Source organism: Manis javanica, chromosome 15 (genome assembly GCF_040802235.1).
Source record: "Manis javanica isolate MJ-LG chromosome 15, MJ_LKY, whole genome shotgun sequence".
Lineage (NCBI taxonomy): Eukaryota > Metazoa > Chordata > Mammalia > Pholidota > Manidae > Manis > Manis javanica.
The window spans coordinates 60,018,239-60,037,126 of record NC_133170.1 but is presented as its reverse complement, the minus strand read 5'-3'; the positions used below and the strand labels follow the sequence as shown (position 1 = coordinate 60,037,126).

Genomic DNA, 18,888 nt, shown 5'->3' with positions numbered 1-18,888 from the left:
TCTCAAGTACCACTCAGTTTTCTTTGTGTTTTTACAGAATTCTAGAAAAAAATGGTGGGGGGAGCCGCTGGCATTTTAACAATTCCTCACTCAAAGGAGGCCTTAATGCTTTCAGACAAGGTCCCCTCGGAAGCTCTGCGTGATTGCTGGCTCTCAGACAGTCTTCAACAATGACCTGAACACTTTCCAAATCAAAACCCAGAGGCTGCCTAATCTTCCAACTCTCATCTCTGTCATTGCTGGTAAAATTTGGATGAGCCTATTTTTCCCTTATGGAGAAATTATTTGGCTAAACATACACTTACCTTATGGCAGTGCTCTGAGAAAACCCCACTTGGGCTAACACACTTGCAGGACTGAAGTCAACAGTCCGCTGAACAGGGCAGAGACCAAACAGTGAGGGCTGAGCCTTGACCCACTGGGAACACACTGACCTTGGGGTCCCACGGTCAGCAGGGCAGCCAGGCAGGGGGCCCGGGCTGCTCCTCTGGCTGAGTTGTCACTTTCAATCATGGCCTGCCATCTACGCCCCAGAGACAAAATTCAGATGTGGTGACTGCTGGTTAATTAAACTTTTTGAACTGGTAAAAAAGGCTCTTTAAAAAATATATATATATTTATTTAAAATACATCAAAATGACAAATAGCCATGTCTCACAAGGCCTAATTTCACAGCAACATATGCTACAGACATCTTCCCAAGTGCACTGTGGTGGACGGTGGGGTTTTAACTCTGCCATTTAAAGGAATGTTCTACATTTGAGCTTTAGCGACTGGAAATGTGTTACAAAGAGCTCATCTTTGGAACTAGTTTGTGTGCAAAACCAACCAATTGAATTATTTTGCCTATCCAGACATGAGAATACTGAAAATGGCAGAATTCAAAGAACACAGGAAGCACCATTCGATGACACGCTAGACCCATCCCACCACAGTGCCATGAAGAGCTTGCCAGAAGCCCCTTTTCAGTCTTTGGGAAGAGTTTTTACTTTAAAACAGTAAGTGCCCATACTTGGCAGGGTGCCTGCATGTGTGTTACAAGCCTGCAGGATCAAGAGGACCCAGATGGTGGCACTGTTCACATGAGGTCTGAGGTAACTGGTTCTTTAAATACCTGGAGCACAAAACTGCGTCCAGAAATTAACAGCTGGGAAAAGGGAAAGGAGGGGGTTGGGCTAGAAAAGACAGGAGAAAAAAGCTTACAGCAGTTGCTTTTGGGGGTAGGCAGGTGACAAAAACAAAGGCACAACAGAATTACATTCCAAGACACGTGGCTGGAGAGCAGAGAAATGTCCCTTTATGGGGAGCAGGGAGAGGAATGATGGGTCGGCTCCAGGAGTGCTACTAGATCTGCTGAAACGCAGTCGGTTCCAAGAGCAACAGGGGTGAAGTGTAAAACTTGAGGCCAGACTGAATAAAAAGCACAGCTGGTTTTAAATGACACCTTAGGGATTCTCTTGAGGAAACAGCCCCAGGCCGTGCACCTGAGCACAGCAGCCACAGACTCAGTAGGCGGGGCCTGGGGGACAGCCTTCCACAGGGACTCAAGACTGGCAACTACAGATACAATCAGCCTCATTATTCCCTCCCCTGTCCCCATCCACAAAGTTCTTCCAAGAGACCATTCACTTCTTCCCCAAAATAACAAGGCTGACATGAAGACCACCCTCCATCCGTGGCAGAGATGCTGACCTTTGCAGGAAGAGCAGGAAAAACTGTACAGACAGTTGAAAGGCACCTGCTGGCCCTGGGCTCTAAGCTCTCTCAACGAGCTCCTGGCTGACCCCTAGACTGAAGCCACAAGCCCACCCCAACAGCCCCAACCAAAAGGGACAGAGTGTGCCCGGCAGCCCTGTCACTGTGCTCACAGGCCACCCTCCCCCTTGCCGAATAATTCCTCAACTGGAAACTGTCCTGAAAACTGGGTAATTTGGTCCTAGATAACTCAGTTTGGTAATTATTCAAATCACCAAATCCTCATGTCACATGTCCACAGCCTGAATCTGATTCTAGTCCCAACATGCTCCGATCTGTGCCCCCAAGCAAGTTCTGTTCCCCCAAACACCCTCATGCTACTACATCCTAACACAGGAACTTATGAACTAAATTTTAACCTCAGAACCCTTTATTCCAAAGAAATCCCAGGAGGAAGCACAAATGCAGGCTCCTCTTGCCTCTCCCGGGCCCCGCTCCTCCCACTCTGCAAGGAGCTGAGCAAACGCATCACTGTCCCCAACCACAAGTGGAGTTTCGGCCATGCAAGACCCAAAAATGGACTCCAATCTGCCAGTGTATCACGAGAAGCCATGTGAGTGCTAAGTAAAGCTCCACGCCACTCATCCTCCAGTGTAAGTTTATCTTGAAAGGTAAAGCTCATTACTCAGATTACAAAATCATTCTTATTCAAACTCACTAGACTTTATAAAAATAATCTGTGGTATAAAAAAATCTCCACACTATGCAGAAGAATCTGTCAGGTGATATAACTAAATATATATGTAGAGCTATAGAACTTTTAAAGTAAAATTTCAAGGGTTGTATCTCTATGATATAACCTATTCTTTTATTTACAATGCTACCTAACAACATTCTGATGCAGACATGACCCCGAAAGTCGGGGGATGAGCCCATGCCCAACAAACAGCAGAAACTCCCAGGACTTTAGACACAACTCCATTTGCAGAAAACCTTACCTGTCCAACATTGAGTTAATGGATCATATTTTTCATCCTGTGAGCTCAAAAAATGTAAACTTTGCATGCAAATGAATGTAAAACTTTTCTGTAGATGTCCAGAAGAGCCCACATTTGTAGAGCCCACTGCATCCACACAGACCCATGTGTCCATTTCCTTAGTGTCCTGTAGTTGGCTTGTAATAGTTCTCAGAATTGCCTAGGCCCCAGATAATCCCCAAACACTCCTGGAGGAAAGGGCAATACAGGGCCCATCACCACACATGGGCATTTAGGGAATATGAGTTTTAATCCATGAGGAAAACCACTTGCGTTATCTCTACAAGCTGCCATAGGAGCAAATACAGTATCGCTGGTCTTGGCACCATGGGGGGTATGTGGTACCACAATCAAAAGGTCCTGTTTCATCATAGGAAGATACCCTCACAAAAATGTAAATGCTTGGTAGAAATTTAAGTGGTGATAAATCTTTTAAATTCAAAATCTTGTCCAAGCCAAAGTTTACAGTATACCCAAAAAGGGTATAAGACAGGAATATTCAAAATATCCCATTAGATAATTTGAAATTTTATGTGAAGATAGTTTATGAGTCTCTTGGACCCACTAACTTTTTAAAATGCAGCAGAGTAAACGGAATTAGTTTCTCAGGGGAGCATTTTAAACTTCAATTTTTTTTTGCTACAAAACTAAATCATTATCTTAAAAAACTTTTCCAAGCCTTCTAAAGGTTTGGGATACATTCATAGGTGGATTGCTGGTTACAAATCAACTACCAGGAATCTTAAAGAACTATGCATATAACCCTGAATTCATTAAACGTTTACAAGTCAAGACTGAGAAGATAAACAGTTCATCAGTGAATTACTGGGCCTGCTTCTTTATCTAAAACATAATTGTTGACAGAGAATTAAACTCATTATTACTAGCTGAACACGATAGCTGCTGAGTATTTTATTAGTTCAGCTTTTGTAAACATCCATTGACCAAGGAGAATTCATGACATCCAAATGCAGAGAAAAGCCATCTTGCCCTGTTTCCTTCCTGGCTGCTCGCCCTGGATGAGGAGAGTGAAAGAGTAAATTCACTGCGTTCTTGGAAAGGTGCAGTTTACGGCCCCTGAAATGTGAATCAGTTCTCAAACCAGGTCTGGCCGTGATAAGCCATTAAGAACTCAACAAACAACTGCAATATCTGGGACTGAGGATCAAACTGAGTTAACTCCTGGAAATGCTTCCCAATGGAGATATTTTTCTAGTGAGTCAATTTCTCAGGAATAATGCCTGGCTGTTGACTTCTAGTACCAAGTCTAAAAACTTACACACATAAGCTTACTATATAACTAAAAAAACATCAAATCCTTATACAACCAACAGGTGCTGGGAACTTCACACTGCATTGAAAGAAAGGGAAATTTTATCTGCCAAAGGGCCATTCAGTCCTCTCGCCCTGGGTGGGCCAGCCGCCTCCGCCTCCCTGCCCTCGTGGCAAGCTTTCTGGGCCACACGCAACACATGGTGGACATACCATACACAGTCGGGCTTGTCACCCAGGAAACACCACACACGGCCCAAGCACCCAGGGTAGCAGGGAGCAAGACTGTACCAGCTAGAGAGAAGGTGGGAGCAGAACAGCAGGAGCACTTGCTTTGCTGGCTAAAGCATGACGTGACAAACCATAACAAGGCTGGCCTGATCCTGGGGACAGTGGGAGAACTGTCACAGTGGCCTGGAGATGAGAGACCCTTCCCTTGGCTAAGAGTATGTAAGGAGGGCAGGGGTGGGCTTGAGCCTCTAAGATGTGCAAGGCTGGGAGAGGTCCTTTCTTGTTCTGTACACATGCCCCGAAGTCCAGACAGGATGAATCCTAGGTCAGATGCAGCTGGTGCCCCTGGGGAAGCCCTCCCCAGGCAGGACTGATCCCTTTAGACACCCACTGGCAACCAAGAGGCCAGAACAGGAAGGCCAGGCTGAACGACAGGGACTGATGTGCACCAGACCCCTCACAGCCAGGCAGTCCTTTCTCCTAAGAATGGGCCATCTGTAGCCCTCGCCTTGAGTAACTCACCCAAAGAAGGACTCCTGGTAGGACCAATGGTCTCAGGAGAAAGCCTGGCCCCTGCCAGCTGCAGGATACTCCAATGACTATGCCAAGGACTTCCCTGGCCCCTCCACCACTGAGAGTTCTCTGTATGGACCGACACAGTGGCCTCTGCCCTGCTTGCTTCCTCCTTCTCCTGCTCATTCCTAGATTTCTGTGGCTGAGGATGTCTTCCCACAGTGATTAAACAGATCTGAGTTTTCAGAAAGATCACTTTCTCCCCCTAAGCCTTTCACAAGCCAGGGGCCTGCCTGGATGGCAGTGCACTAGAAAACAGGAGCAAGGGTCTATGGCCACGCTTCTGTCCCCTCACTTGGCCACCTTCCACCCCACACGGGGCAGCCTCTTTTCATGGGCATGGAACAGGGTGCCAGACTTCATTCCCACCAGGCTTCCACAGAGCTCAGGGGGACAAAGGGGAAGTTATCTGAGCTCCCCCAAAATGGAAGTACTTTGTGGAGAAGAGCACAGGCAGAGGCCCTAAACCCAATGAACACAAACCAGAGCTGTAGAGGTTCAGGCCCCAAAGAATACATGACGGCAAACAGACCCTTCATCTGAGGTGGCGGCCCCACCCAGGCTCTCAGCCACACAGCATGCCTTGGGAAGCCGCAGCCACAGTGCTGCCTGGGTGTGTTTTCACCACAGCATGAGGGAAAAGGCAGCTGCTGAACTCTCCCCCGTTCACACAGTGCCGTCGCCTGGCACTTCATTCTGGTGCCCAGGCCCCAAAGGGATGGAGCCCACACAGAAAAAAGGCACGCAGGCCACCAGGAAGGCCTTCCCTGTCTGTGCCACGTCCTGACCAGCAGGCCCACCCCAGGGCCGCAGCTCAGCCCTCCACAACCAGGCCAACACCTGTTTTCCCGAGAATCAACTCATTACTCAAAAGAAAAATCACCTAGAGGAAATGTGAGACCACACAGAGAGGCAGGGGGTTAGTGTTCCACATGGGTAGGATCCGTGGTCTGATGGTTCCTGTCCTGAATTAGCTACATCTTATGTCCGCTAGCGGTTCATTTCCTCTGAAGGTGAAGAGTAGAGATGCCCAGCAATGCCTAAGGAGAAAGCTAAAGAAATCAGATGTGGCACTTTTCAATAAATATTTTAAAGCTTCTCAAAGAAATAAGTGGAGAAGAAAAGCAACTGCTGTAAGGCCTGTTTTGCTGTTAAAAATTATTCTGAGGGAAGAAAAACACCACAGCACAAAATACTTTAAAAAAAAGACAGTGACGATGTAGCTTACCAAAACACAGAAACAAAACCTGTCCTTGTAACCACCTTCGCCAGCTGACACCACAACCCATGCAGCACCCACTGAGTTTCCAGAGCAGGGCACACATGCCTCCTGCCACAGCCTGTGCCCAAACTGGCAGAGTGGCACCCGTGGGGAAGCCGGGCACCTGTGAGCCCAGGGACCCCGCCCCACATGCACCAGGCTGCCCAGTTGCAGTGCGGATGGGACTTCAGGTCCCTGGCTATCAATGCTGCTCATTTGCTCACGAAGTTAAGCCTCAGGTAAGGTTACCTCATGTGGTCTAAGGACCACAGTCTGACCGAGTTAAAGTGGAATCACTTGTCATTACGAGCACACACCCCTCAAGCTGAGGGAACATCTCCCAGGAGCTCAGGGTGGGATGTCCCTCTCCTCTTCTCACTGAAGTCAATTTGCCCTCAAGATTAAGAGATCCAGTTTTTGAATAAAATGGTCTGAAGAAACCAGAAGGAAAAGCCTTCACAAACAAGGACAATGAGTGCCCAGCCTGGGACCGACGGCCGACCCACGGCTGATGATGGGTATTTACAGGGGGGCATAATCAAACGAAGATGGCAGCACTCCCTAGAAGATGCAAACCGTTTTTTCTTTTTCTCTATTTCTTTTAAACTTTCCCATCATAAAAACCAACTTACACTAAAATATACTTACTACAAGACAACACAACTAATAAAATATATAATAAAACTTACACAAGTAGAAAAATTCTGAGGTATTTCTGGTTTGAGGTGGTCTGTGGTCGTGAAGTTTTAATTCTTTTACTTTTCAAAATTTAAACCTCGGAAGCCACGTAGCAAAGCATGTATGTATACGTGGATGTATGTGTGTTTTGTCTTAAAAATTTTGCATGTTTCATAAATTAAAAAAAAATTCAAATATTGAAACAGCAGCATCAGGAACATTCACCAACTGACTAGAGCAAGTATGGCATAACAGAGAAACGGGCTTGAGAATATGCACCTCTTCACGGGGTCTGGAGAAAGCTGTGTCCTCGAGCCACAGAAAGGGACAATGCCACCACACAGGGCACAGCCAGCGCTGCCAGGCCCTTGGGGTCTTCACAGAGGCAGGCCATGGCAGGCCCCCCAGAAGGCCCCTCCCCAGCTGTGCAGGGCACCCTGCGGGCACCTCCCTGAACTGCTCCAGGAGGAAGCAATCATTTAACTTTTTCCTCCGTAAAGATATTTACAGCATCATGTCTTTCAGAGAATGTATGTACTCAGTACCACATGATGATCTCCACCCTTACCTAACTTCAAAATAGGGCAGAAAAGATGTTTTGCCCTGTGCCCACGCCCACAGTAGTGGGAAACCTGGCCAGGACCCGCAGGTGGGTCGGAGCCACACCTGCTCTCAGACTTTCTCCAAACGCCGCTGTTGCCAGTAACGCTCAGCCTCCTCACGTCCTCTCCCCTCCACTCCTGGTTACCTGAGAAGTGGCCTCGCTGTGGAGGGTGTCGCGCCGACTGTGTGAATCCAGTGCAGCTCAGTCCCGAACCCCAGCCCAGCCGGTCCTCCCCTTCCCACTGCAGAGTCCAAACCAGCGGCATCCTAGTGCTGCTGGGTCAGGACAATACCACTAATCCGTGAAAGACACATCTGCTGTCTCTTAAGCTCACTGTCACAAAGGGAGAAAACACAGTGGGGGACAAGGGCAGAGGGGATCCTCTCCTGAGGAAGGCGTGTCCTTGTGTAACAGTCTTCAAAGGCTCCTCTAGGCAGAGTTTGCAGCATTAAGTTTCCTAAGACAGGAGATGGGTTTCTTTGTGTCCTTGAGACAACAAACACAGAGAAAGTGGGAAAAGCGGACCGCAGGGCCAGGGGGTGGCCAGGGTCCTTCAGCTCGGCGCTGGTTCTGCATTCCAGCTCAGCACCTCAGCACCTGCTGACGGGCTGCTGTTTCCATACAGTAGAGCAATGTGCTGGTAAAGACTGACCCAATCCAAAAATAATATTAATAATAATAATTATAATAATTATAATAATAATAAAAAGTCAAGGTAAAGTAGCAGCAGCTGCATTTTATGTGTTTGTTGGTGTTACGGGATCCCAAAAAAAAGCACAACTTTTCCTTTCCTCTGCAGATCCGCTGGGTCTGGAGATCCGCTCCAGTCTTGGGCTTAGATGCTCGACTCTTTAGGGGGCAGGTCCACATTGGTGACTGAGGTCACCAGGGAGACAAGACAGTCCGAGGTAGTGCCGTTGACTGACCTCCTGATCAGGGACACCCGCTCCTCCACGCAGCCCGCAGACAGCCGAGCCTCCGCATCATGGTCCCAGCACTCCTCAATGGTCACACAGAGCTGGGCCAGGCCCTGCACAACGGTGGAGGGGAGGAGAAGGATGCCCTTGTAGTGCCCCCAGTGACGGCGAGCACGGGGACAGCAAACCTGATCACGTCCCTGAGGATCAGGCAAAGCCCACGAGTCCTGCCCCCAACAGCAAGCCAAGGAGCAGGGGCATGGAGGAATGCAGGGACTGGGGCCTTTCTTCCCAGCGGTCACCAGCACGCGGCCACCAGCCTCCCCAGCGGCCCCAGCCTCAGCTACGAAGGGAGGTAGGGAGAAACTCAGGTGCACCCTGGGCACACAGAGCTGTCTGCCTTGGAGCAGCGACCCCCCAACAGAATCTCACTTCAAGCTCCAATCAGGTAAGGGCCTGAAGTACAGCGGTGCTGTCCCGGGGGGACCGGAGGAGGGGTCATCCCAGCCCACCCAGCAAAGCCCCCTGGACCCCTCCCTAGAGCCTGTGGAAGGTAGCATGACACTTTGCTGACTCAACTGTGTGGAGCCAGGAAGGCCAAGTGCCCACCTCCAGGAGTGCCCTGGGCTGTTTAGCACCAGGCCCTACCAGGACCTCTTGGACCTTGGGCCCTGCATTAGGGAATTGGACCCCAGCCCTGGGAGACTGAGAAAGTCTGCGGCAGGGGGAGCAGGCATCTGCCCACACCACAGCCTTCTATGTGCAGCCCTGGGGTCCAGGAAGCAGCATGGCAGCGGAACTCGGCCTCAACAGGTTGACCCCTGCTGGTAGGTTACGGTGGAGTGCTAGCCCCCAGGGGACACAGGGCTGTGCTTGTTCTGAATTCACCCTGGGATGGGCAAAGGGAGGGGCTCAGTGGAGCTAAAGGCACGCATCCTTCCAGGAGACAAAAAGTTCGGGGCTGGGGTCTTCTGCACAGTAACCCCAGATTGAAAAAGCCCAGATGCCACGCGGCTCAGCCCATGCCCAGAAAATGATGAAGGAAAAGAACAGACAGTATTTCATCAGAGTTAATCCAGATTAAGCATCTACATGGTGGGTGTCCTGCCAAGAAATTTGCATTTAACTCATTAAATCTATTAGCACGTTGAAGAGGAAAAAGGCTCAGAGAAATAAAGCAGTTTGCCAGAAGTCACTCAGCCATTGATTGGCAGATCTCCGATTCAAACCCAGAGGTTTCAGGCCCAGGGCTAGTGGGCTCCACTGCACAAGTGGAGAAACTGGAGCGACCTGGGGGTGGGATGCAACTCACTGCACACAGGGGCAACCGGGCCCTGATGGGGCCATCCCCAGGGCTACACCCCTAAGCCTCCCCAGACACTTCCCTGGTAGGAGGGAGGCAATGCACTAAGAGGCCACTGACCAGGCTGGGAAAAAGGGGGCTGTCCTGTGGCATGAGGCAAGCTGTCTGCCCCACACTCCCTTGATCTCAGGTTCCTGCTACCCATGGAAGGGCTCCTGAAGTCACCTGCCACCCAGACCCCTCACCGGGTGCTTCAGCCAGTGGTCCTTAATGGCAGGTCGCATCTTCTTGTGCACAACCACCTCCTGCAGCTCTTCCAGTGATGGGTGCTGGCCTATCTCTTCCTCAAAGGGCAGCATGTACTCATCCACAGGTCCTGGGGGTGAGAGCCAGGCGGGCTGTCCAAGGCCCATTGGTCCCCATCCTACCCCCACCCCAGGAGCTCAGGTCCCAACCCATTCACCATCTGAGCCACTTCCATCCCACCTCCAGGATCTTGGGGGCCTCTGCCCACTCACCATTTGGGCCACTCTCCATCCCTCCCCCCAGGATCTGGAGTCCCACCTGCCTTCTCTCCATCCAGAGCCGCTCCCATCCCACCCCCAGGAGCTTGGGACCCTGCCCACTCACCATCTGCAGCCCCGCAGCGGGACACGAGCTCCCACAGCACTAGCCCCATGGCGTACATGTCAATGCGCAGGAAGGCATCCCTCTGGAAGTTGATGGCTCCCTCAAGCACCTCAGGGGCCATGTACCGCCGCGTGCCCACCTAAGCCAGGACAGGAGGTCAAGGTCACTAGCTATATGCAAACACACTCATAGCTGGACACAGGAGCTACATCCTGTGCACCAGACAGAACCAGGACGGCGGGCCTGGGATGCTGAGCAAACCACTGACAACACTGGCAATCCTTGATTTGCCTACTCACAGAAAGGTCATGGGAGGCTGTGGGGCAAAGTGACCCTCAGTGGTAATTTTAAAAATACCACATACTGGAGACAGTCATCTGTCGGTGGAACTGCTGTCTGCTACCTCATCAACACCACAATGGACTATATGCCTGTGTATTTGATTAAGATTAAGACCAAAACTAAAAGGGGGAGAATGCCTAAAAATAGTAACAGCAACTGTTTTTAGGATGATTTGCTTAGGATTAACTTTTGGTTACTTTTTCTATGTTTGGGTTGAACTCTTAGTACACCACTCTGTGTGCCCTTGTTTAAATAATTACAACTGAAAAAGGAAGAGAGAGAGACAGACTGCAAGGACCAGTGGCCAGAACCCCAAGGGCGAGCCTGGCCTGGGAAGCTTCGCTGCCCTCTGGGTCCTGCTTCCCTGGGGTAACAGGACCACATTGTTCCTGGAGATGTCAGACAGCTCTGAGCTCACACGGTGACCCTCACCTTGTGCCATGCCAGCTGAGCACCACTGGGATGCAGAGCAAACCAGAGAAGGCAGTGTCTACCCTGTGCCAGCCCCCTTGCACCTATGAGGTGCATTACCTGCCCGTGAGTGTCCCCCGGGGGCTTCCCTGGCTCAAATCGGACAGCCAGACCAAAGTCAGCTAGAACGGCCGTGAGGTCATTCTTCAGCAACACATTCTTGCTTTTGAAGTCCCTGTGGAGACAAGACATCCCAGAAATGAAGCCAAACATCATGGTCCAGGCTGTCCTGCTCCTGCCTTCCCACCTTGGCTCCTAGATGCTGGAGCCTATGCCTACAGCCCCCAGAGACCCCAGACTAGCCTGTCCCACCCTGTCTGGGAGCAGGGTCTGCACCAGAGTGGGGATCCAGGAACTGCACAAGGAGGCAGCTTTAGAACACCCCCCACACACACTGGTGTGAGAAGCCCTGCAACACTCCGCCAAAGCCGGCAATGCAGCACCGGCTCAGGGGCCGGGCTGATCCCACCCCAGGCTCTACAGGGTCGAAGGCCAGGCCTGCATTCCTAGAGGGCTGGGGCAGGCACAGCAGCCTGGGATGCAAATTTTCTGGGAAGAATTTTTAATGTTTGGATGTGCATGAGAACAGAAGTCTAAAAGAATGTTCCCAGGTTTCTGTGCAGGCCCGAGGGGTGCTGGCTGGCCTGTGCACTCAGCCCCTCCTCTCACTAGCAGAACTCCTTGGGGCCTCCTCCTCCTCAGCCTGGCTCTGCCTTGCTGTGTCGATTAAACTAGGGGATTAATAGGCACAAATGCTTAGAACCACCCAGGCACACTTACTATGCATTACTGTTAGGCTGAACCACACAGCAGAGTCAACATTCAACTACTTTTGACCTATAAAAGTGACAATTGCATATAGTTGAGCTTACACATCATCAACACACTACTCAAAATGTCATCACTCTGATAGTTAATGGAACATGTGTGGGCTGATGCCGCAAATCTCAACAGACGTGACACATACAGAAGTCCTTTCTAAGAGTACAAAGGAATCCTGATCAGAAAGTTCAAAAACTGCTGAACCAGCGCTCTCGAACCCAAACAGGGCCAGCACTTCCTTGTGTGGCCACTGGAGGGCACCAGAAAACTGGTCTGCTGGCCTGCAGAATCCAGGGTGCGGGGCAGGTAGGGAATGGCCAGGTGCCAAGGCTGAGGGCTCAGCCTGACACACACCCGGAAAGCAGCTAAGCTAAGCGCAGCTAAGCACACTTATGAAATTGGGACAGCCCTGTACCGGGCCTGCTCTCACCCTCCAACCCTGCAGCACCTGGCCCAGCACAGGGAGGGCATTGCTGACCCCAGTACCTGTGGGCAATAGACGGCTTATGGCCTTCGCCACGGCACCAGGGCACGTCCTCATGGAGGTACGAGAGGCCTCTTGACATTGTCTCTGCCACGTGACACAGCTCGTTCCACGTGATGATGTTCCCCTTGAGGTGATCCGTGAGGGAGCCCTGAGGAGACACAGAACTTGGGTGTGGGCTCTGCCCAGCCCGGGAGGCTGCAGGGACGAGCCACCCCACCCTCGGAGGGCCACATGGGGACTGGGCCACCCCACGTGGGGGTCCACCACACATGGCTCACCTTGTCGTGAAAAGCCGTGATGAGCCACAGCTCTACCTCAAGGTTGGAACCCCGTTTCTCAGCGGCGATGAACTGCAGCAGATTCTCATGCTTCATGCCAGGTGTGTTGAAGATTTCCCGTTCACTCTGCCACGACTGCTTGTCCTGAGGCAAGAACGCAGCTGACCCCACTGCAGCCACCTGCCGCCCCCCAGCTTCCACTACAGAGAGAGAAGTGGAAGTCCAGACCCTGAGGTCACCAGCACCTAATTTACACCAGGCCACTGAGGGTCGGGGAAGGGAGTGAGTGGCCCAGTATCACCCAACAGAAGAGACAGCTGGGCCTAGCTTTTGCTAAGCATCCCCAAAAACTGCTTGGGTAGCCTAGTGTCCAGGGCCTCTGAGCAGAACCTGATGTCAAACACAAAACCCTGAAAACCAGAGTGGATCAAGGTTTTAGAAAGCCCTACCCTGGTCCTACCATGAAATTTCCCCACCCCAATGGGGCTCACTTCCCGCCCATCCCACCTATATGCTGCCTGGGATTACCCTGGGGTGGGAAAAAACTCAGGCCACAGCAGGGGTGGATGACCTGGAGCCCTTCAAACACGCACCTGGAGCGGGAAGATCTTGACAGCCACAAAGTCATTCATGAGCTGTGCCTTCCAGACACAGCCAAAGCGACCCCGAGCCTTGATCTCCAGCAGCTGCAGCGGTTTCAGGCCCACGAGAGGGGATGGAGGAGGAGGTCCAGGTTCCTGGGGGAGATGAAGGGCTTAACAGGGTCTGGCCTGACCTCCCACCTCTAGCCCTGCCCTGCCCACGCCAGCCGTCTCACCTCGTGGATGTCCACGTGGTCGTAGGGGGGCTTGCGGTGCCGGTATGTCCAGAAAGCCAGCAGGACGATGAGGGACAGGCCCCCAATGGGCAGCAGCGAGTAGGCCAGCACCGTGAGCAGGGTAGGGGCTGTCGGGGGTGGCTCGTACGTGACTGGGGGACACACGGAGCCCTGAGTCACACAGCCCGCCTACCCATGCACCTCCAGGACCAGACCAGAGAGCCCGGCATCCACTCCCAACCCAATCCAGGAGCTCGGAGCTCTGGGGCCAGGAGAGGCCTGTGCCTGGCCCCTGCCCTCACCTTCTGGGCCCCCAGCCTCTGGTAAGTGGGTGAAGCGCTCGTTGCAGAAGTCGCCTTCGCAGCAGCAGAAGTACACCTGGGGGTTCTCCTCGGTGGCCACACACTCCTGCCTAAAGGCACACAGTGTTCCAGACACCCCTCCACTGAGGGATGCAGGACTCTCATAGAACCCTATGGGAAACCACCTGGGGTGAACCACCTCCCCTACAGTGGGACCCAGAATTGGGAGGGGCAGTCATGGGTCAACACTCACCAGGAGCCACGTCAGGACCTGGGCAGGACAGACACAGCTCCAGAAAGGCTGGGACCCCAGCACCACCCCTACGAGTCCAAGCTGTCTCCAGAGCCCCCCACATTTCCCCTCCCTCCCTTAAACGCCAGGCTGGGCCAGTTCCAGGCACCCCGAGACCCACACGGCCCCACGGGCAGGGGCCCAGCAGATGTCACCTGTCGTAACAGTTGAAGTCGTCCAGCCAGCAGCCCTTCTTGACGAGCTCAATGGTGCCCGAGCTGTTGCGCCAGGAGGCATAGCAGTGCAGCCGCTTGTCCTGCTCAGCCTGGCAGCGCTCCAGTCCACTCTGGTTGGTGCGCTCAAGCTCCCAGTTGGCGTTGTAGTAGATACACTCCCGCGTCTCGGCCTCCCCACGCCCAGAGCCTACGCCAAGAGGGAGAGAACGTGAGTGAGCACCGTGCTGCTACCCCCACCCCAGGCCCCAGGCCACCAGAGGGAGCCAGAGGTGGACGCAAACAGCCCTGTGCCCAGAAGGGCCCTGTGCTCCTGCGTGGGAAGCAGTTAGTTCTCCACAGCAGCAGCAGTTACCTGAGGCACCCTGAAAACCCAGGACATCAGCGTCACTGCGTGTAGGGCCAGGGCGTGCTCTGCTGGAAGTACACTTCTGGGCCAGCCCAGACCCACCCCTGGAATGGAGGCACAGCCCGCTTTGGCTGTCTGTCCCAGGGCTTCTCATGCAGCCCCCAGACAACACGGCTGGAAAAGCCAGGAGGGGTGGCTTCCTGCGGCTGTGTCTCTGCCTCGTCCCACACTTGCCAGTCCCAACAGACACCTGGCCAGTATGTCCCCCACACCTTGTCCAGCCTGGATAGGAAGCAAGGGCTCTCCAGTGTCCTTTCTGCACCCAGTGCCACACCTGGTGCTCGGCAGGGCAGAAGGTCACCAAGCAGCAGGTCTGTGAGCTCAGGGTGCAGCCCCCAGGGTCACCATGGGGCATCATGCGCCCCAGGAGGCTTGGCACCCCAGGAGGAGGCTTGGCAGGTGGCTGAGCAGCACAAATGAGCCCGCTGCCGGGCTTGACCCCTGAAGACCCTATGGGTTGCCCGCCCATTGCCCATCCACCCCCATGCTTCTTCTAGCCCCGCACTAGTGCCATGCAGATGTGGGAACACCTATGCCCCCAACCACATCTCCAACAGTTCTCTCCTTCAGATGCCCTCAATGTTCTCCACATCAGACTTTCTCCGCCTCCCTCCCGAGCAGCCCCCAGTCCCAGCCCTGAAATCTGCCCTGTGACAGGAAGGAGGAAGGAGATGCTAGAGGAGGGTCCCGGGAAACAGGTTCTGACTTGCAGACCTGACACCATTTGGGAGTGCCCTGCTGTCGTTCCTGTAGGAGCACAGTGATCACCCTCGCTCCCAACCCCACACAGACACTGACAGGGACCTGGCGCCAAGTACCCAGCTCTCTTCTCCACACTCCTCAGCCTAACTGTGGGCTGGTGACCAGACAACACCCCTGGCTGGTCTCCCCTACACTCATGCCTGCCCCAGCAAGGAAGATGGAGGGGTCAGTCACCCCCACAATGGTTGGCCAGCCCACCAGCAGTAGGAGCCTCTTCACCATCAGCCTGAAAGGCCGCTGGAGCAGGGAGGAGTGAAACACCCCACCCCAGCCCCAGAGGAGGGCACGGCACCCTGAGTCCAGCACACCCAAGGCCTCCCTCACCCTCCACGCCACCCCCAGCAGTGGCCACCAAGATCAAAGAGCCTGCTATCCCACGGTACAGCCACAGGAGGACAACTATCTGTAGGTAGAAGGGGCCCCCCATGGCAGTGGCCATTGTCTGGTCACTCTGCCTTCTGCATCTCCCTGCAGTGATGGGTAGCTCCTAGAGGCCAGAGGCTACTGGAGAGTGTTTATTCTGCACTTGGCACAAATTCTGAAACCCTTATGCCATTTGGTATGAAAGGGCATCAGGTGGGGCTGGCATGAAACGTGTGCATTTACCTCCGCTGTTGCAAAATGGACAGTCAAGACTATGAAGGTTTTGAGTGAGACAGGCCCATCAGGGCTCTGTGAGCTGGATGTCCATGTGACTGAAGATGGCTATGGCTGGGGCCTCTGCAGTGCCTTGAACACTGTGCATTGGCCCAGGTGCATTGGCTAGCAGCACAGCCTGCCCAGGGCAGAAGACAATGTAGACTATAGCCTGTCAGTGGGGCCTACCTTTGACCTTTGAAGAGGTCAGCAGAACTCCATCAGAAGTGCATTGTGTGACTGAGTCCCACAACCTGGAGACTACGTGGCCTTGGACATTTTGACAGGTGGACCGACGATGGCTGGCTCTTCTGGCACCTTGGGAACAAGGCCTGAAAGCTGTTCTCCTGTGTGTTCCTGGTGTAACAGCAGAGGGACCCCCAAAGATGATGGTAGTGTAACCAAAAAGGCAGGAAGGTAAGAGCATCTTACCGGGAAGTTTTGGCTTAGCATTGTGGCCAGCCACGTGCCTCCCACAGCCCTACATATAGACCCATCAGTAACCCCCACAGGAAGAGGAGTTGAAAGTCTTGTATACTAGACCAGGACGAGGTCCCATTCCTGTCACTGTCCTATCACAGGACCACTCTTTTGCATGTATCCTACCTGACAGACAAGATTTGCCTACCCTGGTGCCATTAAAACATGTATCTAACCACCCATAAGGTTTTCTTCTACAGCCCTTGTGGCCTGGATGCACCCCCTGGCTGCAGCTGCCAGCGTGATGATTGCTCTGAACTCCCTGCCTGTTCAGCTACTTTGTGGAATGGGTGAGCTATGGACTTAACCTGCATAGGACTATGAACCTAGCTGAAGCCTCCGGCTTGAGGATTATCATGATTTTACTGCTGTTGCTATTTTGTTATTAGCCTGGTTCCAATGCTCCAGTTTTCTCACACAGGGACCATTGCAAAAGATGGGGAACGTGTACATTGTGAGGCAAGATTTCTGGAGGGGTGAGCTGTGGGTAAAATTGCAATATTTCCAGAATCTCTCTCCTGGCTTTACTGCATCTGCATATCAATAGGCGTTTAAAGGGGTGGAGAAAGGTGGTCCATCTACATATCAACCACAACGTTATGCGAGGGTTTATCTGGACCGGAGAGGTTGAGTGGATCTCTCTTCTGCTGCAGCCTGGTCAGGACAGAGATGGGATGACTACTTGTAAGAAATAAATGGGTTTATTAACTTTATTTCTCCCTTTGGCTGATTTTGGTTTCAAAACTATTTTGCCCCGAGATTTTTCTCCCGGAGTTACAGTGGGCTCCCAACTCTCCAGGCAGGGCCTTGGGATCCACAAAGGGGCTCATGCACGAGTACATGCTGGCTTACCCCAGCCAGGCCCTTCATCAAGGCTTAAGGCTTAGGGGGAGGACATGAGGAGCTGCAGGGCGAGCGCAGGAGGGAGCATGGATGACCAAAGGCTGGGCAAGCACACCAGGGCCCAGGGCCCAGGTTGGCACTGAGTGTCCACAGGCTCCTGGCCACCTGCAGCAGCAGCTGGCAGCCAGATTATGCAAAGCACCCAGTCCAGAGGACACCAAACCTCCTCTCCCAGCCTGGAGGCACCCACAGCAGCAAATATAGTGGGGGGAATCCCTGGAGACTGAGACTGGTGGGGCCAGGACCCCAAGCTGGACTACAGACAGGGTGCTGGGCACCTCCACTTCCCTCCCCCGCTGCAGTCACACCACATGGGCAGGCCCTCGAGTGCACGCAGCCTTCCCGCACATCGCCACCTCCCACCTTTCCCTTTAACTGTCAGCTCTTCTCTCACCTGGGAGACCAGACAAACTTCACTTCCACAGGCACTTGTCCTTCCTCCATCACCTGAATTTCTCACCCTTGACTGTCTGTTGCTGTTTAAATGAATATTTCAGAAATTCAATAAGTGTAAAAAATAACGTCACTCTTCTCAGCAGAAACTCTTCAGGCCAAAAGGGAGTGGCATAATATATTTAATGCACTGAAACAGAAGGACCGCCAACCAAGAATCCTCTACCCAATGAGATTATCATTTAAATTTGAAGCAAGGATTAAACAATTGCCAGATAAACAGAAGTTGAAGGAATTCACCACCACTAAGCCAGTCTTACATGATATGTTAAAGGCATTACTGTATGGAAATGACCCTAAAGCTAAACAGCTTTCACCAGTGAAAATGAACCCGCAGCAAAGGTAGTAGACCAAATAATTACGAAGCAAGTACAAAATTAAAACAAAAGAAGCAAATGAACTATACACAAAACCAGTCAAGGGATAAATTGGTGCAGATAATAAAGTGCAGCTTATGAAAATTAATACAAAAAATGTGGAGGAAAAAGAAGGGGAAAAAAGTACTGTTAGACTGTGTATGAAATGGAGTATTCAGCAATTTAAGATAGATTATTATATAATAAAGAAGCTATCCTTGAACCTCTGGTAACCACAAAACTAAACATTATAATAAATACCCACACAAAAAATTAAATTTTAAAAAGAGAGAGAAATCTAATTACAACACTAAAGAAAACCATCAATAACAAGAGAATATAAGAGAGGAAGAAAGGAACAGAGAGGAGATATTAAAAAAAAGCAAAAAACAATTATTAAAATGGCAATAAGTACATATCTATCAATAAGCACCTTAAATGTAAATGGACTGAATGCACCAATCAAAAGACACAGAGAGGCAGAAGAGATAAAGAAACAAGACCCAACTGTATGCTGCCTACAAGGGACTCCTTTCAGCCCAAAGACATATACACAGACTAGAAGTGAAGAGATGTAAAAGGTATTCCATTCAAATAATAGGGAGAAAAAAGCAGGAGCACCAGTACTTATATCAGACAAAATTAACTACAAAACTAAGAAAGTAATAAGAGGCAAAGGACATTACATAATGATAAAGGGGTCA

General features: G+C 51.8%; 1 protein-coding gene across 3 annotated transcripts in view; it reads right to left on the bottom strand.

The window, feature by feature from the left end:
- Nucleotides 1-595: 595 nt before the first annotated feature.
- ACVR2B (activin A receptor type 2B) overlaps nucleotides 596-18,888 on the bottom strand; it is a 39,636-nt gene continuing 21,343 nt past the window's right edge. For 2 of the 3 annotated variants that reach the window (XM_037014153.2, XM_073223931.1), the window contains exons 2-11: nucleotides 14,168-14,375; nucleotides 13,721-13,830; nucleotides 13,419-13,570; nucleotides 13,195-13,338; nucleotides 12,602-12,745; nucleotides 12,323-12,471; nucleotides 11,075-11,189; nucleotides 10,202-10,340; nucleotides 9,817-9,947; nucleotides 596-8,381 (exon numbers count right to left, since the gene is read on the bottom strand). In XM_037014153.2, the coding sequence (XP_036870048.2) occupies nucleotides 8,187-8,381; nucleotides 9,817-9,947; nucleotides 10,202-10,340; nucleotides 11,075-11,189; nucleotides 12,323-12,471; nucleotides 12,602-12,745; nucleotides 13,195-13,338; nucleotides 13,419-13,570; nucleotides 13,721-13,830; nucleotides 14,168-14,375 (1,487 nt within the window). In that variant the 3' untranslated portion in view covers nucleotides 596-8,186. The remainder of the gene's footprint in view (nucleotides 8,382-9,816; nucleotides 9,948-10,201; nucleotides 10,341-11,074; nucleotides 11,190-12,322; nucleotides 12,472-12,601; nucleotides 12,746-13,194; nucleotides 13,339-13,418; nucleotides 13,571-13,720; nucleotides 13,831-14,167; nucleotides 14,376-18,888) is intronic. The other variant, XM_073223932.1, reaches the window with a different exon arrangement.